We start from the raw sequence: 25,938 nt of genomic DNA, 5'->3' as shown, positions 1-25,938 counted from the left end.
CTTGTCATCTCTCTCCCTCTGTATTCCCTTCTCTTCCCCCTTCTCTGTCTTTCCTGCACATCCACAGCTTTCATCCTGTTTTCCTCTTTCCCCCTGCCTTTCCCTCTATTCTCTTTTTCTAGCCTTTATCCGCTCTCCCTGCCCTCTTCTCTGTCCCCGTCGCTCAGTCTCTGACAGTGTAATTCTTACAGACTATAAAGTGAGCTGAGTTACTGCTCCATCAATACTTTATAGAGACAGACACAAGCGATATTTCCACCGCTACCCAAATTTAGAGTTAAAAGCCGCTTTCCTCTGATGGAAAACACATCATTTACCTCGTCGACGGCAACCCAGGCTCATTCGTAATCGAAACATGATCCATTGTCACCCTGCTGCTTTCTGAGCGCATTTGTAACTGCTGCTGGATGCAAACCTCCCTTATCCCCGAAATCTTTTAGGACTCAACAAGAACTGATTTATTTTTAGCTTGACTACGCAAGGGGTTTTGAAAATTATGCAATGGGGTTTCGAGAACATTTCATTGGACCCAAGGATTTGAAACTCACTCAACATATATAGAACTCTGTAAAATGTCAGTTATAGCAATATTAAAAAGTGCTGCGAGGCTTTCAGGTGACAGCTCGTTCAAGCTGTAAAATTACGATGACAGAAGAGGTATTTGACTCATGGGGGTATCACAGCATTTACTGAGGATTATGGCAGCCCCATGATGACTCAGCAAGTGTAAGATGCATACTGTGCATACTATACTTGTAATGGTATCAGACAGGACACACCATAAAACCAGTGAAACAATTTGAATTATTTTTTTGGGAGGGAACATTGAAGGTGCAGTGTGTAGTATTTAGTGGCATCTAGCAGAACACACTTAGCAGAAATGGAATATCCATAAGTATGTTTTCATCAATGTATCACCTGAACATATGAATCATTGTATTTTTGTTACCTTAAACTGAGAATTTATATCTACATAGAGAGCAGGTCCTTCCATGGAGCCTACTATGGTGCACCACCCCCACCATGTTTTCTACAGTATTCAGTATTCTGTATTTAGCTGGTTGCAATCTGCAACCTCACAGCTAGATACCACTAAATCCTTCATACTGCATCTTAAAATACCCATTTTAACGCAAAATACAAACATATGATACTTTGGTATTATCAATTTCTCTTTCCTGATTCTGTCCTCTCTTCACTGTTCACTATCAAGTAAAGTGCAAATGTGATGAAAATCATCTCATAAAAAGATCCCAGAAGCAAAACCATGAAATGCATTATTGCCAGTAGCTTCTGGATCCTAAATTTATGGTAAAAATGCATTGCAGACATAACTCTTGTTGCTCCATCAGTGACAAGTGCAGTCATTGGTTTTCATGAGCCTGGGTGAGGAAAGATTTTCCTCCTTTGGGTGTAAATAGTCCTTGGCAATATGTCATTACATTACACCCTGTTTTTCTTTTTATTTATGATGTTTAAGCATGCTAGCAAATCCTTTAACTGCCTAATTGATTGTGTTTACCTGTGTGCGCATGTGTGTGTGTGTTTTTAACAGCTCCCTCAGTAGTTCCCATAATGCACCAAGTGAGCTCAACGAGCCGCAGTTTCTCGTTGTCATGGCCACAACCCGAGCAACCCAACGGAATTATCCTCGACTATGAGATACGATACTATGACAAGGTAGAGTGGGATGATAAATGTCTGTGTGTGTCTGTGTGGTTTTTGTTATGTTCACAGCCAGTAATCCATTAGAGTCAATATAACAGGCAAATCAATATCAACTACACCTAAGTCATCTATTATCAGGAGTATTACTGAAGGGCAGCAACATTCTCACTGTTTCTTAAATACCTCAGCTCAAAGTAGCTTCAATGAAAGTGAAACAATTTGCTCATGCTTTCTCACTTACTGTTGGAAAATACGATTCAGTCCGCAAAACATTCAGTAGTTAAATGGACAAGCATCACAACAGGTTGTTAAATATACATAATATAGATGTTTGATAAATTAGCCAATCAGAGGACTACAAAAATGGTGAGTTGGTGAATGGAACACCTTGAGAAAACCTTTGAACTGACATTCAGATAATTTGATGAAGTAAAAAAACGACCCATGAAAAGGACGAAAAGCAAATAAGGGCAAAAATGTCATAGTCATTGCTCAGATACATACATTAAATAGGATGAAACGATACAGAAACCTGGATTGGATTTAAAAGTAAAAAAATGTGCATTAGTGCGTTCACCCTGAGAAATGTGGAAGAATGCAGTGTGCTATGATACCTGTATGGTGCACTCAAAGCAGTCAAAAGGTTGAGTGCGAAACTATGGGCACTTCTCGCGTCAATGGTCACCATTCGTAGCGTAATGGAAGGGACCACTTTTAATTTTGTTTTTGTATTTGTGTTTTTTTTGCGCTAAGCATCTCTATATACTGTTGTTAGATATAAGCCATCAGTAGGTTTATTGAGTTAATTTAGCAGTCTGTAATGATTTGGTACCGCAAACGATAACGCAAAGGCTAATGCTAGCTTGCTAACTAGCTAATCATCATTTCTGGTAAGTGCAACAGCTGTATTTGATGTTAGACAACACTACCCTGTCGAAACTCACAAAATACACAAGTAAGTACATAGTGTACGGAGTGAAGTATGTGATTTGAGACACAGTCTACAGTCTACAGACATTCTAGCTGCTATGTGAAAATGCTCATAATAAATTAAAAAAACTGTAAGATAGATAAAGTGTTGGACAATTTGAAATTTTAACCACATAATAGCTCTGAGATGAAAATTCAGGGGATCACGAAAGTTTACAAAGACCGTGAATGTCAGCATTAAAATTCATCGTAAACCACTCAACAGTTTTTGAGCAATTTCACTCTGAACCTCAAATGTCAACCTGCTGGTGATGCTACAGGAAAAGTCAAAAGATCCTAAAACTCTTTAGGATTCATCCCCTGGGGGCTATGAATGTTCGTCCCAAAGTTCAATCCATCCTATGTTTGCTGAGATATTTTTGTCTAGAAATATACCTAAAAAAAAAAGAACCTAAAAAACAAGACAACAATAGATGAATGAAGACGAACAACTGCTTTTCATTTAGTCAATGCATTTTTTTCATGCGCATTATCCAAATAATGAGGGAATTAAAACAAAATATGGACATAATATGACAGGCATATAAAATATATGCACAATTCAGTTTTTTTTGCTCATGAAAGCTAAAAAACAGCAAAGCCCACTGTGACAACCGTGTCAAATGCACACATAAAACAGTGATTATGGCTGATTTGTTGTTTTTGTGATGTGTATTTTTGTTCTTTTGAATATGCCCATTAGCGATTTACCTCAAAATATAATGACAGTACAATAATTGTTTTGTTTTTGTTATATTCTGCCACCTAACACGGGTGACACTGGTTAATAAAAAATGTTCAGTTGGGCGGTGAATGCTGCTCATAGACATGATGTGATGATTAATTAAGGACATCTGAGGGCAGAGACCTGTCAACATAATTGTTAGATTTGTAATGACTGTCATTTATATATTTTCTCTCTCACTCTGTGGATATTAAAAAGTTCAGTTCATGCATCATCTTTTGTAACCATATTATTTCCTAATAAGTCAGGATTGATCGTAGAGCTACAATGCATATTTCATGGGGCCTGTAGTCCTGCTGACAGGGTTTCACAGTGATGGAGAACCTCTCTTTATTTCAGCACACATCAATTGTTGATGGAAGTCATGCAGAATAAATGTGCATCCATTCATTAACAAGTGGTTATAGTGGGCTCTTGTAAAACTGTAAGACTACATTAACTCAATTTAAAATTTTAAAATAAGGGTTTATTTATTCATTGAATCTCGCAAAGCTGTGTATGTACAAGTGATTAAGTACTTTAAGGTGCCACAGTTTTCTAAACTGTGGAACACAAAATCTAATTGAATTCGGGAAGTCTAATTGAATCAACCAGCTCACACGAGACACTGTAAGAATAGGTCTCATGGGTCTCTTCACTTTAATCAATTAACAAAATAGCAACTCAGGAAGGTTTTAAAGATAATGATGGACAATCATTAAATATTGCAGTTATAAGATGCAAAAAAAAGATTTAGAGCTGCTTTATTGGTCTTTTTTACCAGTGACATTGTGACATTGTTTCACAGCTCTGAAGCAGTTTTTTCACTTTGCTCTTCATTGTAATGAAATCAGCACAAATCTCTCATTTTACATAGACATATTCATATATGAAGAGCAATCAGTTCAGTTCACAGACTCCTGTGAATAAGAACATATCTGCAGGAAAACATACATTTTTGACACCAGGATGTTGGAGATATTTTCCTGGCAGTGGAGGATGAACAAAAAGTCTTTGTAGCCTAATTCCCTTTGCCTACAAACAGACAATGTCCTGATGTGTAAAAAAGTGCTTGGTGATAAATGCCATTATCCTCTCTCAACCAAACCATTTGGGCGAGGGCCATGCTGAGCAACTGTCCTAAAAATAGAAGAGAGTCTCACCACCTGCTGGACTTGGAGACAGAAGCATGGTGGAAGAGGTACATGCACATTCACCCATTAGATATTTCTACCTTTGTTAATGACTTTCCATTTTGTAGAGCAGCTCTGTCCACTATACCTCAAGTTGACTGTGTTCAAGCCCTTGTTAAATTTGCAGAAAGATGGAAGTCGAACAATACTTAACCACCACCAGGAACCAACTCTTATGAAAGCACTTAGGGCTGCCTACAACAAACAGTTGTCTTTGTTAAAGATGTGTCTGCAGATTATTTTCAGGAAAAAAAACATAAAAAACATGTTCAAAAGTGTTGTCTTATTCAACCAAAATCCCCAAATATTCTGCTGCAGAAGCATGAACTAGTCACATAACATTTTGGTATTTTTGCTGTCGACTAATCCATTAATCGTTTCAGCTCTAAAAAGTAAAGCATGAATGTGATGTACAGCACATACATTACTCTTCTGCTTTCTGTGGTGCATGTGAACATCTGGAGAGCAGTGGGGGAACTTTACATCTCCACAGCTGAGACACTTAAAAACAAAAGGAGTAAGGCGCCTATGTACTCGCCAGTGTTGAAATCAAAGCTCTCACCATTCTGCTCTGTGAGGCTCTAGAGATCCTGACTCACTAAAGCAATCAAGCCTCCAGCTGCCCTGTGGTGGTCAAGGTCCTGACCTGTACTGTATGATCCTGGAGAGTAAAGCACCAAACACTTTGCTGTCAAAGTTAAATGATCAAACCTTAGCCTGCATACTGAATGTTGGTTGCACTTCATTTTTACTGTACAATAATGAATACATTAAGAACATTAATAGGACATAATAAGCCATACTTTGTATCAAATTAGACAAAAGCTTCAAATAATATCTTATTTATTAGACAGGAAGCAAACACAGTTTTATCCTTATTACACACCATACACTTAAAATATACTATAATTTTAAATTGCATATAATGTTATATTAGACCCAATAAAATGATCCTTATACACAATTAGAGACTATTTTACATGATCATACCCTAATTAGAAATCAGTAATAATGCCATATCAGATCCAAAATATGCAGCAGTTAGATATTATTCTACCCTTACTACCAAATTATACTGTAATTAGGCACCACTTAATGCTACTAACATGGACCTATGATAGCTTAATTAGACAACAAAGTCTGTAATTAGACAAATATAATTCCATATTATATCAGGCATAGCCTTTATAATAGTCTGACAAAACACTGAGAGCTCATAGGATAAATACATTTGGCCTTTTTTTAAACATAGTTTCACTTTCTTACAGGGTCATCCATTGCTCATTAGAAGAAAACTATACTATACTAGTATACTATACTATGAATTCAATTCAAATGACATCGAGTAGCTACTTCACACATGTGTTGGAGCCAGAGTTTGTGGGTCATACATAGCATAATACATGTCTCCTCCATGCTTGACTTCCATACCAGTTAAGACATCAGATCATTTAATACAATGTTGCTATCCCATTCCAGTAACATTAAGCTATGGATGCTGCCTAGGACATTGGATCTTTATTTCCCACTGTCAGACCCTTACTGGGCTTTGGTAGAGGGTAATTTGCGACACATTAGAGCAGTACCATACCGTAAAATAAAGGGTGGTCCCGTGGCGCCAGTGAGGGCCTCTGATTTAGGTCTGAAACGTGCATGACCTGTTTGTTTTCCTATGAGAAGCACTTGGAATGAAGAAAACTTAAAGACAGGATGCATTTTGACTACTTAATGGTTCTGTCTGTTTCATAATTCAGTCAATGGCACATTGACAATTAAATTAAAAGCACAATATCACCCAAAGCTAAACATAAGAATATCGTCATCTTTTCTGAAGCGGAGCCACCAGCTGGAAAAACAGATAGATTTTCACTGCAGACAGATTATAAATAAAGAGCAGAGCACCTACAAGGGATTGTGTGAGGTACATCACAAAGAACAACATGCCTCCTCATCCACAGCCCACATTTGATTCCCTTTCATTTTCTTATCCAGCTTACAAAACTGAAGAAAATAGTTATGGCATTTTTTTGGGGGGGCTTCTGCAAGTCGCCGCACTCATTTTCTTTCTTCTTAATACATACTGTCAGTGAGTTGGTGCTTCCATAACTCATAAAAAGTCTGAACTACAAACAGAACTGCAAACTTTAAACACTCCAGACTCTTGTCAACTGTCTTATCTATTCTCTTTGATGAAAACACTCAATCCTAAAGTCCGTAACTCCAGAGGGATCGCTCACGGATTCCAATTTTCCAGCATGACACACTGTATGGTTGTAATTGTATTGTACTGCACAAGGGGTAAAAGTCTGTTTGTGTGTTTCATTTTTATTGATATGGTTATTATTGCTGCTCTTTAACTTTGTGACAGTGTGGGCTATAATTCCATAAAACCATAAAAATACAATATTAACTACCATTCATCATTACATGAGACCTTAAACTATTACTACTAAATTTACCTCACAATATATGTTTTTTTAATAAATAACTTTCAGCTTTTATCTCAATTAAGTAACATATTGAATAATTAATCTATGCTAGTATATGCATTAAGGATGTAAAATATAACTTTTAATTAGACTATTTAAAATCCTGTTCTTGTTGCCTCACAAATGTGTACTCATCACACTCACATGCTCTTTTCTGTCTTACTCATATTTTGAAATGCCACTTAAACCATATGAACTCATAGATATCCAGAGCCTAATGACATTGTTGGAATAAACATATGAAATATGTTGTCAGCGAACATTTGCTCAGGGTAATGCAAATGTATTTGAACGGCACATTTCATACACAAGAGCAATTCAAAGTGCTTTACACAATGCATTAAAAACACCAAAAAAAGATAAACAACATAAACACATTAAAATGCCAATTAAACGGGCAGAAAGCTTTTTAAATGTAAATTAGAAAGTTAACAAATACAGTATAAGTAATAAACTAGAAATACAATTTACAATACAGCAGTAAGTTCAAAGTTTCCCCAAATGTCACAAAGGGAAAAAAAACTGCAGAAATCAATCAATCAAAGGCACAAGAGAACAGTAAAAAAACACCAAATGTGGAGATAAAATGTCTTTACAGATATGCCCATTAAAAATATGTATTAAAAAAACATGTGGGCAGTAGTGTCTCTCTCTGTAAATGTATTTGCTAATGCAAATCAGTAGTATATAAATGTATTGCAGTGTTATACTGCTACCAGTTGGTACACGTCTGATGTTTTAATCATCAAAAACAACTGTCACATACCAGTTTAGAAAATGCTGATATGTTTTTCATGTGTCATTTTAAGAGGCACTGGAAAATAATCCATTTTGTAAGTGTGGTATGAGGACTTCAATGATCAACGACAGTAAGAGCAGCATTTTAGGGAAAGATGAAGAATATGAGCAAAAAAGAGTTGAGATTCTGTATCTTGGAGAGCAATTACAGTGATTTGAGGACAGGGTGAGAGGAGCTGAACTCACTGAAAGATGTACTGTAGCTGCAGTCTGACAGTCACAGATAAAAACCTTTACTTAGTCAAAATCAGGGCAGCGATTTAAAGTCTGCCTTATTTGCTGCCGCCTTTGCTTTAACATTACTTAACACAGGAGCCAATTACGACCCAGAATGAAAAGCTGACATTTAGCTCTTTCATTGTTGCTTCTTTTCATTTTTCCTCCTTGATATACATACTTTTTTGGGGGGGGGGGGTGTATTTTATATCGTAGACAAGCAAACCACAGAAAATGACTAATTATAGCTCATATATTCAAGTGAAGAAGCCCTCAGGGTGCAGTTTCATAAGCCTGGAGAGAGACAGGACAGGTTATTCTTACCAGACAGCTGTACTTTTTTGTACTTTGTCATCTTTCCTCCTTCCTTTCCTTCATCCTCTCTTCCCTCACCACCTCCTCCCTCGCCCCCAACCTATAGATAATGAGGTTTTTAATGTAGTAAATTTGATATGGCACAGGGAGGCAGGATTTTTCTTCTTTACTTATCTCTGGCTACCAGACCTTCCCAGATGGGCTGCCCCCTAACCTCTTGACTGTGGCAAGCATAGAGCCCCCCCAACACACACATGCACACACACACACACACCTCCAAATAATCCAAACCCCACCCCGACACTATACCCCAATTTCTGTGGCCACTTCCAAATATAACTCTTATTCTCTCCCAGCTTTTCACATTTCAGACTCTGTAGTTTTTCATGTATCGTGTCCTCATTATCACAGTGGGATTAGGGGAGCTTGTCTTTAGTTATACAACAGTATAACAACAGAGCACTCAATTATGCTAAATATGAAGCTAATGTAGGGACACAGGAATTACAAGACATATGACATTTTCAGGCGTCATAAATATAGCCACAAGCAGCAACAAAAATAGTTTGTTAAGGCTGTAACTACTGATTATTTTCATTATCGATTAATCTGTTGATTATTTTCTTGATTAATGGTTTAGACGTTTAGTCAATGAAATGTCAGAAAATTGTGAAAAATGCCAGAAAATGATGAAAATCACTTATCTCAAAGCCTGAGGTACAACTGAAAGTGTCTTGGTTTGTCCAGTTCATTCATCCACAACCCAGAGATACAGTTTACAGTCATGAAGGACTAAAGAAACCAGAAAATAATAATAATAAAAAGCTAGAACAAGACAATTTGAGCATTTTTTGTATTAAAAAAAAGAAGACACAAACAATGAATTATTGATCAACAAAGCGACAAATCATTGCAGCTTTATAGTTCACTTATGGAAGACATTCAAAGAGGAAAATGGGTATCTGTTAAGAATAACAGTGGAAACAGTAAAAAAAAAAAAACAGAATAATCTTTAACCTCTTTTCATTCACTTCCATGTCCTCTTTTGATAACCTCCGCTCTTTCATTCCACACTCCCAACCCTCATTTTGTTCTGCGCTTTCTTTTCCCTCCTGCTTCTCATCACCATCATCATCTCTCTCCCTTTGCTCTACGCTCTGCCGCTGACCCCTCCACCTCCTTCATCCTCACGGCATGATTCCCTCCCCCCTGCTTGCATGCCATCATCACACCGTATCTATCACTCTCTCTGGACTGTTTCGATTTAGCAGCTGTAAAAAAACCTTTTTATCTGGGAGAAACGGGGGAGAGGAAGCATAGAAGAAGGGCATGGAGAGATAGAGGTAAAAGGTGGTAGCCTTGGGTTTTTAAGATAGGGCTGATAGGTCTGATGCCTAATTCACCTCGAGAGAAAGACTGGGAGGAGAGAAGACCAAACACATATGTCTCTGTGGGCTTTAGTAATTAACTGCATTATCACGTAGTTGTGTGAAGGGTATAGGAATAGATGGGTTAAAGAGAAGAAGAGAGTAGAAAAAAGAACATTCAGAGGTGAAAGGACACAAAATATTAAAGGAGAAGAAATATGAAAAAGGTAGTGGTGGACAAAATGAATGATGACTGGAGGGTATATGAGAGGAGTCTTAGTAGGAGGAGTAGGATGGAGGGGAATTTAAGGTTGGAGAAGAGTACAGACAGAAAAATAAGAGGTGAAAAGAAGGCTTCAGGGCTGGAAATTAGGAAAAAAAGCAATAAAGATAAAAAGTAGAGCAAAGACAGAAAGTTGTTTTATAAGTTTTTTTACTATATTGTTGCTAGGGTCACAGGTTGCCATGTGCCTGAACCTCAAACATTTCTTGTACAAATACGATTACAATGATTAACTCTTTAATTTAAAGACATATCATTCACTTCCAGGTCTACATTTATATCCTGGTGCTCTACTGGAATATCTTTTACTGTTCAAACTCTTTATTTATCATATCCTGGCCCTTGGACGCTCAGTTCAGATTCTAAAACAGGCCATTTTTGCACCTATCTCCTTAAGGCCTCATGATAAAGACACTCTGTTCAAATTAGTCAGCTTCTTCTTCCAGCATCTATGTAAACAAGCAATAGTATCACCATCTTGCTTCTTTTTTCTCGTTCTTTATTCAAAATGGAAACTTCTCAAATACATCTGTACACGTTCAAGCCCAAACCTGAACCGAAAAATACAAGTGGAGAATGCAAACAACCCAAGGGGAAGGGACAACTGTTTGTTTGCATGCACGAACAATCCGATGTCATCACAAGGAGGAAATAGAGTTAACATCGTAAACAAAGTGTTCAGAGCAGGCTGAAGCCCTGGGTGATTCATGTGCATGTAGAAATTGCACATACGTTCTCCTCATGTTGTAAAAGTTTTAACATACTTAACATCTGGCATCATAACAGTATAACAGGAAATTACAAAAGGCATGTTTTGTCCTCTTAAAGTCACCCTATGTAAAACTTATAAAAGACATATTTTATATTATTGTAACTGTTTCTTTTTACTATATTGTCATTTATTATCTGTTTTTACTTGAGCCTCTACTTATGCACACAGGAGGAGTACTACTTACATTAATAAAAACGTATATCAGCTAACAACTGCATTATAGTGTGTAATAAACCATGTATTAAATGCTATACTGTTTCTGAATACTAAATAGGGGTACTTAAAGTAAAACGTTACACGGTTACCATAATCCATAGAACTGTTGGCCACAGCTACGAAAATATAACCTTGCTGTAATAAATCAAAGTTTCACCTTAAGGGTCAGTTCATCCAAAAAAAAAAAAGAGAAAAAAAAAAAGTTGCTTGTTTTTCTGAGTTGTGCTCCTTCTTAAACACTCTCACACCCTTATTTAGTGGATGTAGATGGCCAGATCAGCTTGTGCTGCTATAAACACTGAAGGGTGTCTTTGCAGTAACAACGTCCCAGTTCAAAAGTGTTTTCAGGAAAAAACTGTTAATAGTGAGGTCTGTGGATTATTTAGAGTAACCGAGAGAACATTTTGGGAAAGAGAATTTTACATTAACACATTTTTACAGTTTAAAGTGGAAAGAGGCCAAAAATGAGACACTGAGAAGATGTTGCTGTTATACAGTCCCTGCCAGGCTGCCAGTGGTGTCACAGCTTGAAAATGAATGTCTCAGTTTGGGTTGGAGTGTGGAATTAATCTTGTCTTAGTACTTGGCCAAAAGTGGGCACTAAATCTAGTCTCTATCTATCTGTCTGTGACTGATGTGTGGTGGCTTGTCTTTGATGGCTGTGAAACATATGTATCTCTGTCTGTACCATCACCTCAGTTTCAGTCATCAATGCTGAACAGTTCAATGGTCCAGAGCGAGACGCCCAGTGTGGTCCTGGAGGGGCTGAGGCCGGGGACTGGCTATGTGGTCCAGGTGAGGGCCCGCACTGTGGCCGGCTATGGAGCCTACAGCAAGGAGATGCTCTTCCAAACACTCACCGATGGTAAGTGTGTGGGTGCTTGACTAGAGTATGTGGAGGTGTGTGTATGTGCGGGGGGGGGGGGGAGGAATGAGAGTGCAGGACTCGAATCTGAGAGGTTGAGCAAGAGTGAAAATCTGGCTGCAGAGTAATTACTTTGTGTTTGTGTGTGTGTGTGTGTGTGTGTGTGTGTGTGTGTGTGTGTGTGTGTGTGTTTATGAATTTGTGTGTGCCTGCAGTCATGTAGAATGAGCCTTGTAAATGATAGTCGATGTTTGTTAGAGTGAAAGCAACTGTCAGGTATATATTCACCCCTCTAGACATGCTCCGTTATGACAGAGTTTCAAAAAATATGAAAACAATACCCCTCTTTTCAATGTGTGTGTGTGTGTGTGTGTGTGTTTGTCTGTGTCTGCAGATGAGTATAAGTCAGAGCTGGGGCAGCAGCTTTCCCTGATTGCAGGCTCTTTAGTAGGAGGAGTGTGTATTGTCTCGTTGGTAGCTATCGCCATCATCTGTACCAGGTAATGCACCAATAAACACACTATTACATGTCCTACTGTAAGTGGATGATGGTATTCTGTTGGATACATTGCATACATTGAATTTCCAATCAAAGCTACAGTATCTTGATCTAATTAATGAAGCTGTACTGACTCATTGGTAGAGAATAAGGATCTCTGTTTTTTCTTCTTATGAAATCTGGTAATGTATCTGTATATATTTGATTTTGTAAAATTTGAAACAATAATAGGAAAATACTGTTGAAAATCTAATAAATTCAAGGAGTTTGCTCAGTTGCCATGAGAAGTTATGTTTTTAGGTCATGTGATGACAACTGAGCAAACTCCATCTGCCAAAGAAAACTTTGAGAATTAATTGAAAATTGAAAGCTTGACTTTTACTTTTGTTTTTTTTTTACAAACTGCTCTTTCCAAGGTTATTTATACTCTTTTGAGGGACTTATAAAGACATTTATTTGCATTTTTCTCCGATATTTCTTTTTCATTTTTACTACATGAAAAATTCTCCAGGCTGTGCTTAAGGCAAGTGTACTTTGTTTACTGACATTTACAGTCAACAAAATCATGCATAATGAACATTAAATCCTTGTGTAAATCAGATTTATCTGGGTGTTTTTGCAGAAAACTGGGGGGAAATAAAAATGAATACACCTTGGTTATTAGGTTATTACTTTTTTGCACTCATATGCAGCATGACACTGAATGTTTACACATTGTATAATGTAGTTACAATATATTACACTACAATATCTGTACGGATCACTGACAAAATGTTGGTTTTGTGAAAAAGTATTCGTCTGATGTGACAATTTACTGCATTTTGTCAATGAACAAAATTCTAATAACTAAAACTTTTGAAATAATGATGATGTATCTCTGGCACAAATACTGCAAAAAAATCAGTTTGCTTCCACAACACTTTTAAAGTAGATTTGAACTCTCTAAAACATCAAAAGTTTTCGTGACCTTATGACCTCCCAGAAATACCAAGTGACAAGCTGTCTTTGCTGTATGCAGTATAAGGTATCTAATGTGAAGATCAGTTGACATATTTAAATGTTACAGACTGTATTTCTTTGGTTCAATCCTCAGATGAAAGCATGAAACAAGAGCTGACAACACAGAACAGTAACAAGTCACCCAATACTAATGAATTCCTTAAAGACGTTTTCCTTTCTTCTGGCAGACATTTTTTTGACATCCAGACAGACTATTTATTTAACCTCAACCCAGCTGAAGAGAAGACAACTAATTAGTATTTTATCTTTGCAACATTTCAAACTTTTGTGTAAAAATTTCTGTCTGCTATTGCTACTTTTTGCCTGCAGGAGAAGGCAGTTGAAGGAGAGTGTGTACGGTGACAAGCTGCAGCAGTACAACGCAGGCGGAGGTACGACCACTACTGACACTTCCACTGCACTCATTCATCTGTTAAATTGAGGTGTTTATATTTGCACTTTCTCCCTTGCTCCTCAGAGGTGACTCTGAGGCCTGACATGTTTAGTGGTTCCACCCCAACCGTGACCTTTCCCACCCTGTCCGAGGGTCACAATTCCCCGGGGGTCAAGATCTACATCGACCCCTTCACCTACGAGGACCCCAATGAGGCTGTGCGGGAGTTTGCCAAGGAAATCGACCCCTCTTGTGTGAAAATAGAGGAAGTCATCGGATCAGGTAGACATTTCCATAGACTTAGTGTCTTTGACCATTTGGTCTCCTCTCTGTCTTGTTGTTTCTATAAGGGGATGAAATTCAGTGAACACCTAAATTAAAGTCCATGATTGTTTTTAATATGTCAAATATTACTTTGCTTTTGTTGTATTTTAAAAAGTGCTTTGGTTGAAGAGTAAGATGAAAAATACCTGACAAAATTCACAGTCCTAACTCATATCTCCTTCACGTTGCTTTCAAACAGGAAAGTTGAAAACGTAAACATTAGTTCCTTTAATGAGACCAACTGTCACTTGAAACAGCAGATACTCTACAGTAAATTAATCAATTTCTTCAACTGTGCCAGACTTTTGTGTCAATGAGAAAGATCTGGAAACATGCTACAGCAATTTATTATTTTGCTTTATTTTTTTGCTTTGAAGTCAGGAGAGATGTTTTATTCATGTCGAAAACTTTCACAGGAATAAATTAAAACTGTCTTCATGCATTCTCTTTGGCTATCTCAGCTTTCACTGTAAAAATGCTGTGTGATGTTTGGCAAATGGAGAAAGTTGGATGTGAAACGGAGTCCCAGAGCGTCCTCTGATATTTTGGGGGGGCAGAGTTTTTGCATCTCAGCTGTCAGATGGAAAAATGGGAAAAATCTAAACAAAAAATTATTTTCAGTTGCAAAGATCAAATGCCTTTTTTTAACCACTGATCTCTGAATGCTGACATTTAACTTTATCTTCCCCAAGGGGGGCCCACCCAGGTGAAACAGGGAACACACGCAGTCTTGAACATATTAATACATGAAATGTCTTCTGTTATCTCCTGTACACAGCGAGCCAGTGGAAACTGGCCCAAACATACTTCCCCAGTAAAACTGAGTTTGATTAAAAATACATAAAACACAGTACATAAAAGACTTAAAATATTCAAAGCATGCCAACAAACAGAATAGGGCCCCTGGATGTCCCCTAAAGGTATTTGCGCATGTCTCAGTAGTCCCCTGAATGCCATGGTGACATGGTGCTGCATAAACCCACCACAAGTGCTCAGTTAAGGGGAGCCTGTAAGCCTATCCAATTGACTGAGGGTGTTTGGGGTCAACAGGAAATCAAACCTTATAAACAGCATAAATAAAACTGTATATCACAATACAGATAAATGTCAGTGTAGTATAAAGTACATTTTCTGGGAACTGTATCGAGAACGTGTCTTTTAATCTAACATGCTTACTTTGTTTTCTTATCAGCAATAATTCATAATTTTGTAAAGATTTTATGTTTTAATTATTAATTTGTGATATTTGTCTTCTACCCATGCGCTGTAAAAAAAATAATGGACATAGCCAACATGACATCACCCATTGGTTTGTGGACTCCTGTTTTGAAACATTGAGTTTGCCATTTTGACTGTCACTGTCTTGGATTTTTTGAGCCTGAAGTGATGAGAGGTGACAGTATAGACAAAAGGTTGAAGCTGACCGTTATGCTAGTTGCTAGCTTGTTTAGAACAGTTCATTTACAATCTATGGTTAACTGTGATAATGCTAATGCAGACTTAAAACCATAAAAAACAAAAATACTGGAAAAAATTCAACATACAACTCATATACAGCTTTGAATGTCTTTTAGTACAACCGACTAACTTTCATGAACTGAAAAGTAGTAGCAATACTAAAGTTATGCATATACTCTGTGAATCTGGGGTTACGCCATGGTTATGCTAACCAATGTCGCTGTGGTAGCGCCTTGACGAAAGCAAAGTGATCACTCCCTAAAGCAATGACTTGAAAACAGTGATTGAGAACATAAACTCACTAGGAAAGTGTTTACGGAGGTAATAAATCAAGTGAGAAGTAGGGTTATTTTTCTCATAGACTTCTTTACAATCAGATTTCTTCTTAGAACTAATGGAGTTGCCCCCTGATGGCCATTGGAGACAATGCAAGTTTAAGGCACCTCTGCATTGGCTTCACTTTTTAGACCCAGAGCTACCTGCTTGCTTCTACCTTTTAACCAATGGAGGAATGTTTTAATTTCAAATGTTATCCATATGATAGATCATAAGGTTTTTTTTGTTTGTTTTTCTTTCCTTTTTTGGACCAAAACCAATCAAACCCAAATGGCCATGGAGCTGTGGGTGATAAAGGTCATGAACCAGATTCAAACCTTCACCACTGAGAGTATGTGCTTTGGGCTTTTGGTCTGTTGAGCCACTCTGAGAGGCTTTCCATAATCCCTCCGTTTCGCGCTTTATTTCTCTCAGGGGAAGGTTTCTCACCTCCGCCAGAGGTGACAGAGGAGGGATGAAAACGATGGGGAGGGAGGGGAAAATATGAGCCTGGGCTATATGAGATGTGGCCGAACTTTGAGCCCTTAAACGGTTGAATCTCCACCATTCTGCTGCGATAGTATAAAAATCTATCCACAGCTTGCTCTCTCCCTATCTCTTTCTCTCTTTTCCCTCTCTTTGACTCCCCTCCTTCTTTTCTTTTTGTCTTTCTTTGATTCTTCCCCCTATCTTCATCTCTCCCTGTGATTCAACCCCTCTGGAATTGTGGAGTTTGTTTGCATATAGAGAAATGCTAAAACAAAGAACCAAGGGGGGAAAAAGCAGAACAACAGATTGCGGAGGGAAGATAAAAGAAGAAAGCACCCCAAGGAGATAATAAAAATATCTCACCTCACTCTCTCTTCTACTCCCACTGTGATAACACCCTTCTCTTTTCCTCTAGCCTTATTACTATCATTCACATTGTAAGAAACGTCCTTCATAAAAAGCAGATTTTGACTCAAAACAATTTCTGAAACATTTGAATTTACCAAAGAATTGTTAAAACACAGATTAAATACATTTTAGAGAAAAAAACAAACTTGTTACAGTAAATATTTTTTTCTAATGCTCCATACTTCTTGACCTCGTCTACTTTAGAAGAGGAAGTGACATGTCATCTGATCTCGCCTCTCTGCCAGAAAATTACTATTTTCATTCCTCTCTGTCCATCCATCCATACTTCCCCCTTCCCCCTTATTATCAGTACTGACTCATTTCTTTCCCTCACTCTTTCACATCTATGTCCGCCCCCCCATCCCTCCTTCCTTCCCCCATTTTCCCTCTTCCCATTCTGCCCTCCATCCATCTCTCCCTGTGCTGATTTACAGCAGTGACAGTAGATGGTTTTTAATGAGCAGTGAGATGTGGAGCAGAGATCACAGTGAGACAGGACGACACAGCCTGTCATCCAATTCCCATCACTCATCCATTATTCACACACCGATCCTTATCTCTGCGATGAGGACTTATATTTTGAAGTGATATTCAATTTTCATGTCCCTGAGCAGCATATGACTGCATTTATTTTGACAAAAGACATATGTGTCTCAACAGCATGAGACAAAATTGCTATACATTTTAACAGGTTGAAGACATTGTCAAAAAAAAAACTTAACTTAACTTTGATGTAACTAGGGCTGCAGTGATTAGTTGGTGACTAATCAATTAATCGACTATTTTGCTAAACAATCATTTTGAGTCATTTTTAAGAAAAAAAATGTGTTTCCAACTTCTCCCATGTGGATATTTTCTGGTTTCTTTTGTCTTATATGACACTAAACTCTTTGGGTTGTAGACCAACACATTTGAGTTTTGTGATTGACATTTTTCACCATTTTCTAACATTTCATGGACCAAACAACAATCAATGAATGAGAAAATAATCAACAGATTAGTCAATATTGATGGCTGTAATGATGATATTCATTAGTTGCAGCCCTAATTGTAACGTCCAGGTTCAGTGTCCATTGGACTTATGCATATCATCATCATAAATCTAGCAGAGAATAATGAAACAGTAACATAACTCACATTAACAAGATACACTCCTGGAGCATTTAGCTGACTTTCTTGTTTGTTTGTTTGTTTTTTTGTTTGTTTGTTTGTTTGTTTACATCCACAAAATGTCCCATGCACTCATTAACCAAGCACGTAAAAGTATCTGTATCTCATGAATCGCTGTGCCGGACTGAATGAGCAGGTAGAAATTCACTGTTTTAATCATCAAAACTGCAAAAACTGAACAATGGAGAAACACAGCAGGATACTGTAACTTAAAATGTTTTTTTTTTTTTTTTTTTTAAAGAAGATAAACTGCAAAGTAAACTACAACATTGTTAGGCAGAAAATTAATTATCATTGTCCTGTATGAACGTACTTTAGTTCTTTAATAGTTCTTTATATTCTTTAATATGAAACTGCTAAATGGAAATAATAAATAATTAAGACATTATTAAATAAATGATATTATAGCTACTATAATTGTTTACCCTTACCCTCAAGGAAGGTAAAACCATACTATTCCCTATTGTCTGACAGTATATTTATTCTAGATTAGTACTGAAGGGAAATTAAGGTATTATAGCATCACAATAGAGACAAGGCTAATATACAGGCTATACAGAACAAACACATAATAGTGCAGTCAATAAATAGACAACAGTAAAAAAAAATATTACCAGGCATTTCAATAGTCAGCAATAAATAAACTAGGTTTCAGTACTAAAAAAAGAAACAGAACAATCTATTTTGAATACATTCAGCAGCATTCATTATATAATCTAATGGCAGCTGGCAGGAAAGACCGCCTGAACTGGTCTGTAAAGCATCGTAGTTGGAGGAATCTGTTACTAAAAGTACTTTTCTGCTATGATGTACAGTGGATGGGAGGGACTGTCCATGATTGATAGTAGTTTAGCCCTCTCCGCTGCCAGAGAAAGGATGTATCAGCTCATTGAAACTCCCCAGTAAAGCTATATCATATGCAAATTTAAAAAACCCAAACAAACTCAAATCCGAGACTTTTTTTTATGGGTGCACCATTTCATCAATTGAAAACTTAATTTAAAATAAAACTTTATGAATTTAAACAAATCTGCAAATTTATCAAGTTGCCACTGCTTGTTAGAGGTTTATAAATCCATAACTCTCAATTCACTAATAATTTGTACAATAATTAATTACACTTTTTTAAAATCATAATTTAATTAAGCACTAACTTAGCATTAGTTCATTAACCTTCAAGTCAATGACCTAATGCTAAATAGCTTACTTAGCAACATAATAAGTTTGCATTCCACTGTGACCACATGCACCTCTATAAAAATGATAATAGCAGGAATAGAGCATGCTTTAATTATACGAGAAATGAAAATGTGAGCAGGGATTGAAGCTACAAGGTGAACTTTAGACTCTTTATCCACAAGATCCCCAGGCTACCTTTTGTTGAAACCACAAGACAAAAGTTTAGGAGCAATGTGCAGAGTACCTGAGCAATAATAATGGCACTGTCCCTTTTATCTTGTTTGACACTTCTGTTATACAACCTTCCCCAAACCCTAAGAGGAGTTATTGAGGGGATTTAATTTTTATTGTTTTTTTTTTTCAGTCTGCAAAAAATACCGTCAGTGTGCCCTTGAGCAAAGCCCTCAACCTCAGTCTGCTCCAGCGGAGCTGCTCAGAGGCCATCAATATGAGACTGAGGTGGCAGAAGGCATCTCCCAGGATTGAGAGTGTGTTTATGTGTTTAACATGCCCTGCCCTGCACACTACTGAGAACAATATGATCTTTCTTGTTTTGACTGATGATCGAAGATGTTTAATAATAAATGGTAACCAAACGGTATGAACTTCTGGCCATCTGATTTCACAAGCAATCTATTTTAAATAACAAAATGCAATTAAATTGTAATTATTTATCAGCCTTTTTTATTGTGTAATAATTTATATGAAGGCTCTGAATGCAAAGGGGCATTAAAAAACAACCATTCCCCAACAATGCACTTGTTTTTCTCTGTTGAGACACACACTCCTCTCTGAAGAGTCTTGGGCCCCAGACATAATTCACACAAGTATGGAAAACACAAATGTGGTTGATCAATCTCAGTCCCCATGGAGGTGATAGCATTTAAATGACAGTACTAAACAAACATGGTGTCTGTGGAGGAAGCAGTGCTGCTGCTCTACATAATGCACAGAGGAAAGAAAAGAAAAACAAACACAGAAATCATGAGAAAGGACAGATAACTCCCGTCTGAATGAAGAGGTGACAAAGTCTAGTAGAGCTACAATGTACTGCTCAGCAGGATTGTTTTGAGTGGAAGTGAACCCATACAAAAGAAGTCAGCTTTCTCCTTTGTTTCTTGCCATAGCAACCTCAGATTGCAGCTCATACTTGTGTTCAGTTGAGAATTTTTAGGTGACAAACTCGTCTCACAACATGTGAAATTGATGCCTCGTAACTCAAAGTGTGTGTTTTCTTTCAGAGCTTGTTTCTGGACCTTACAGTAGATATGTATTTTGTAATTTTAGAAAGAATGCTCTAACGTCAGCGCCATCATGTTTTCTCCTTTAGGTGAGTTTGGGGAAGTGTACAAGGGCCGTCTGAAGCCTGTGGGGAAGAAGGAAATTCCTGTGGCCATCAAGACCCTGAAGGTGGGCTACTCTGAGAGACAGAGGAGGGACTTCCTGTCTGAGGCGTCAATCATGGGCCAGTTTGACCAACCAAATATCATCAGGCTGGAGGGCGTGGTCACCAAGAGCAGACCCACAATGATCATCACGGAGTTCATGGAGAACGGAGCTCTTGACTCATTTCTCAGGGTAAATAACAACTGCTGCACTTTATATGATACTAAAGAAAGCAATACAGTTTAATGTTGAACCGATGCATTATAAGTGCATGTACTTCACCTCTATATTAATACCAAACTCTGATACACTACAGATTTTTATAGAAAAAAGGATAGCTTTACGTCTTAAAACACTTACATCTCCACATGTGCATTTTAAGAGTTATTGGTTCCTCTATACTGACTGTAAATATCTCAATTTAGGTGTATGTGTTGGAGACAAACTGCACAAACTCTTTTCTCTTTGTACAAATGACTTCCAAAGTTCAGCTGAAGATCATATGAGGCTTCATCAGTAGGCAATTCTAGTAAATATTACGCCTTTGTTTTACTGTCCATCCTGAAGCTCAGCAAGAAAACACTGAGCATCGGTGAAAGACAGTTGAAAAGACTAACTTTAAAAAATACCCACCTGATTTGACTAACTTAGACTGTTGAAGCTGACCTTTGGATGCATTTTTGCATGAATAGAGCATATTGTCATCCATCACTTCTATTGGAGACGTGCTATGAGCGGATCCATACATATATGTATGGCCTGTACAGAGAAGGAATGATATTTTATGTCCATCTAATAATATAAACTACAGCTGGGTTGAAAAGGATATAGACTAGTTGAGCTTGACAGTTAATGAATGACTTTGGAAACAGCAGTTGATATTACAATCTCCACTCTTTGCTGGTTCTGGAGCTTTCTACTATGCCACACTGTCCTCATTAGCTGATTGAGTTGCTCCAGAACAAGCTAGTAAGTGGACCTTGATTTGAAATTGATGTTTGCACTTTAAGACTAATTGAAGAGGATTGTGTAAAACTCCCTAACACAGGTTTAATTTTAAACACCATCTGAAGCTGTTGAGAAGAATAATAAGTAAGCTTGGATGTTATTATATCGATGATCACTTAGCTGACCAATATCATAGATTCAGTAACATAGCTCAGACATGGACATAAATATGCACACAGAGAAACAGATGGACAAGGGAGGCTTGGGAGCATTTGGAAAAAGAGACACAAAGAGCGAAACAACCTCCTGTTCTTCCTTTTCTTCCATCTTTTCCCTTTCCTGTGCTCTTTCCTCCTCATCCTGCCAGCCTGTCTGTCAGTCAGTCTGTACAGTCTGTCCATCTCTTTGATCCTGCCCTCCTTTCTAAAAACAGAAAGAGAAACTCTTTGATGTTAAGTTCTCACAGCGTGACCCCTTTTGACTCAGAAATCATCCGCTGACTCATACACGCACGCGCATACACAAACACTGTGATCGATCTCACTGGTGCTGCTGTCATAGCGTGACCATCTTGCAGGCACAAGACCCAGAGGGATCAATGTGTTTGTGTGTACCTAAAAGAAGGTTTTGCCTGCAGAGGATTAAGCTAGAGGAGCATCAAAGGTGCAGTTTGATGTGCAAAGTGAATTAAAAGAGACACACACTCACACACACACGCACACACCTTCGACTGCAACTATGTCAGCGGGGATGTCAGTGATGTCTAGAAGAGACAGAGACAGTCTGGCCCAAAGTAAAGTCAAAAGTAAAATAGCAAAAAGAGAAATGTTTCAGGTGTCATCAACATTCATATATCCCATAGCAACAACAAGCATCCAGCTTCTCAGAATAATTTTCTTCTGTTCATTTTTGATGTTCAGCTCAGGAACTGTGTGTTTGTGTGTGCTATTTAAGAGATATTTGCAAAAAAATCAGATTAAAGCAATGCTATAATAGGATTTTTAAAATTATTCTATGTAACTTCTTCTAATAACCTAATTTACATATGGAAAGGCATTACTGCAGTTACAGGATGAATCATTTTTTTACATTATATCACACACATCTTTGGGACAGTGGTAGCCCATCGGCCATCATTATCCCCTGTCAAGGAATCAGCCCCTGTTTAATTATTCCAGTTTAAAACCTCTTTGGTTGATAGTACTATTCTCCAAAAGGGAAAAAATACAGTAATTAACCCTATAAGCCAGTTATGTGTACCTTTAGTCAGCTGGCTTCTTGTTGTTCAAAGTGACAAACTATAGACATGAAGCAAGAAGCAATACTCAAAACTCAAACTGGAAAATATGTATCTGTATTCATGTTCTACTGTAAATAGTCTGTTAATGTCAGTAGTAATGTGACCAAGACAAGATTGTCCAGCATTTTTTGTAAGGGTTTAGGAATGAACTTGTTTCTTTGATGTTTGTTCAACCACATCTAATGGCAAAAGTGTTCATACCTGTTTTGAATGGCCACACCAGAATGACTCATAGAAAGCCTACCGTCATTGGCTGCATCACACTGCCTCCCTGACCTCTGTGTAAGAGCTCAGTGTATTTTACATCTTTGTTCTCTCCACACAAAACAAAAATGGTATAAATGAGGATACATTTCTGATAGTTTTCTTGAAGACGTTCATGAGGTGGCACTCCAGTTGTTCACAAAACAGCAATGAAAGGAGTAGAATGAAAAGGAGAATTTGATAATTCAAATCCTGCCTTTTTGTCTCAACTCGGCACACTTGGTCAGTCTCTTTGTGAGGAGGTCGTGGTTCTTGGATTGTTCATTCAGAAAAGTTATAAAAATTTCAACAACAAAAAAAATAAAGAAGCTATTGGAAAGGTGTGCATAGAGGTGTTTCAAATATTTTATGAGCATTTTGAAGCATAGTCCCCCCTTAACTCTAATTAATACAGTATGACAAGGGTGGGAATATTAATAGAGAGTAGAGAGTTAAATATTTGAAACTGAGCTGAAGTTAAAGCGTGAAAATCACATTAACACATGACAACAACAATGATCAGAATATTTTAGCAATCATTATACAGCAAGAAGCACAGTTGAAGCATGTCTGTATTCTGTGTCCCTCTGCTGAACATAGAAACTGATCAATTCAATTAATAGATGTGGTGTGCAAACTCTCTTCTGCTTCCCATATCTCTTTTTGTTTTGTTTTTTCCTTCTGCTTTTATATATCATGGTCACACACTCTCTGTAAGCATAAACTAAAGTCACTACACGATGATATGATTTGGAAAAGGTTATTTTTTACTCAAACAATGTTATTGCTTCTGTTATGGTATATTATGTGAAATACTGACACATTTTCACCTGTTGGGCTTTCTCTAAATAACTGAGGTGAAAAAGTGTGATAACTGAAAATAAAAATAATCCTGTCATGCTTCATGGTTTTGCAGCAGAATGATGGGCAGTTCCCAGTGATCCAGCTGGTTGGTATGCTGAGGGGCATCGCGTCTGGAATGAGGTACAGCAGACACACGCACGCACGCACGCACGCATACACACACACACACACACACAAACAGTCCTGCTGCAGAAAGTCATTTTATCACAGCGCTGAACAAGAAACCTTTTTGAGATCTTTCAATGATTGTTATGTGAAATTAGATTTTTGCGTAACAATAGCAATTTCACCATGGTGAGATTTCATGTGAAGATTTCTAATACTGTCTGGTCTTGTGTGCTCCACTCAATCAGACATCAGCAGCTTAAGATATGCTGCCTTGACATGCAAATTCTTCTTCACACACATACACACACACACACACATGCATACAAACACAAGAACAAACACAAACTCTGAAACATACTGTATAGTAATCCATGGTATTTACTCAAGTTAACAGCACCACAATTTGGCAGCTTGGCAGCTTGAGACGCTGCTCACACAGTCACTTACATACATAAACGTATTGTAGGTAGCTTGCTGTGATAACACACAAATATGTAGCATGTACACAAACATGAAATCACAGTCCTATTTTTTCAAAGGTAGCTAGCAGTGATAACACAGACACACACTGAGTGTGTGCTCACACACTAAATCCTATTACCTTTTTTTTATAGTAGCCCTGGTAGCTGGCAATAGATAACACACACATTCACATCATAAATCCTGTTGATGTTACAGGTACCTGGCGGAGATGAGTTATGTTCACAGAGACCTGGCAGCTCGGAACATCCTGGTTAACAGTAATTTGGTGTGTAAGGTGTCTGACTTTGGCTTATCACGATATCTGGAGGAGGACACCTCTGACCCGACCTACACCAGCTCACTGGTGAGGACACACACACACACCCACACACATACACACACGCAGAACATTCAAGGGCAAATCAAGGTACGGTCTGGAGGACACACTAGTTAATCACTCACAATGAGGCCTAAATATGGCAAATTGCCTGCTTGTTGCCATGGTAATTTTAATAACCAAGAGGCTGGACCATTCTGTCACATTCCTAAAAACAACACTTAAAGTCTATCATCATCATGTGCGACCATGTGAAGCTGTGATGCTCAATCCTTGCTAGAAGGCACAATTGTTGCATGTACAATTGACAGCATTGCTAAATGGAGATCTGTACGACTATTATGAATTTTAGCTTGAGGATGATACAACATATTTAAGGACATCTCAGAGTTCTGCATTGTCAGATTCAGCCCATCTTTCACCAATCTAAGCTGTAACTTATCAGCCTCAGCTGTACCATGTTTGAAGCATGTTTGCATGTGCACCATTGTTAACGTGCTAACATTCACTATTTTAGGATGCATAAATGTCAATATACAGTTGACAGTGCAGACCCACTGGAAACAAACCAATTCCACAACATTGTATCTATCACTTCTTGCTTATCCCTGTGGGTCGAATGTGACAAACTAACAAGAGACCTGTTTATCAGCAAACACTGCGTCAGGGCTGGCAAGTGAGACTCACGCAAACAACACCGATTTCAAGCCAGTGAGGCCATTTTCACCCAAACTTTTAGTCTTTCCTTCCTTTGATGTACGATTTGTGATTTTTAAGTGAAGTAGCAGCAGTTTTCTTGAGGTTGCAGAGCATAATAAGATTAAGGCAGCATTATCACAGATTGCCCACCAACAGCATGCACAAACAAATCATTGCAATGCACTTTCTGGTGTAGCTGATCATTTATTCAGATATTACAGTCGCAGTGTCTTGACATTTGGTGCAAAGGGCTCATTTCCCCCATTCATAAGAGTGGAGACAAATCAGATCCTAGTAGCTGCCCTGGCATCTGTGTCAGCAGTTGTCTACATAAATTATTCAGTAGTATTCTAAATAAAAGAATACTAGATTTCCTTGCTGAACCATCCATCTTCTAATTGGCTTCCTCCAAAAACACCACACCACTGAACATTATACCCTTCACACTATAATTAACAAACATGTACACCAGATGAAAAAT

At 37.8% G+C, this 25,938-nt stretch overlaps 1 protein-coding gene across 1 annotated transcript in view; it reads left to right on the top strand.

The window, feature by feature from the left end:
• LOC133984988 (ephrin type-B receptor 1-like) overlaps window positions 1-25,938 on the top strand; it is a 62,958-nt gene that overhangs the window by 25,048 nt on the left and 11,972 nt on the right. The window contains exons 10-17 of the mRNA XM_062424521.1: window positions 1,556-1,680; window positions 11,710-11,875; window positions 12,270-12,375; window positions 13,704-13,765; window positions 13,852-14,049; window positions 20,441-20,688; window positions 23,904-23,971; window positions 24,638-24,785. Of these exons, the coding sequence (XP_062280505.1) occupies window positions 1,556-1,680; window positions 11,710-11,875; window positions 12,270-12,375; window positions 13,704-13,765; window positions 13,852-14,049; window positions 20,441-20,688; window positions 23,904-23,971; window positions 24,638-24,785 (1,121 nt within the window). The remainder of the gene's footprint in view (window positions 1-1,555; window positions 1,681-11,709; window positions 11,876-12,269; window positions 12,376-13,703; window positions 13,766-13,851; window positions 14,050-20,440; window positions 20,689-23,903; window positions 23,972-24,637; window positions 24,786-25,938) is intronic.

This window comes from Scomber scombrus, chromosome 8 (assembly GCF_963691925.1).
Source record: "Scomber scombrus chromosome 8, fScoSco1.1, whole genome shotgun sequence".
Taxonomy (NCBI): domain Eukaryota; kingdom Metazoa; phylum Chordata; class Actinopteri; order Scombriformes; family Scombridae; genus Scomber; species Scomber scombrus.
The sequence above is the reverse complement of the archived record's forward strand: the minus strand, read 5'-3'. Positions and strand labels throughout refer to the sequence as shown.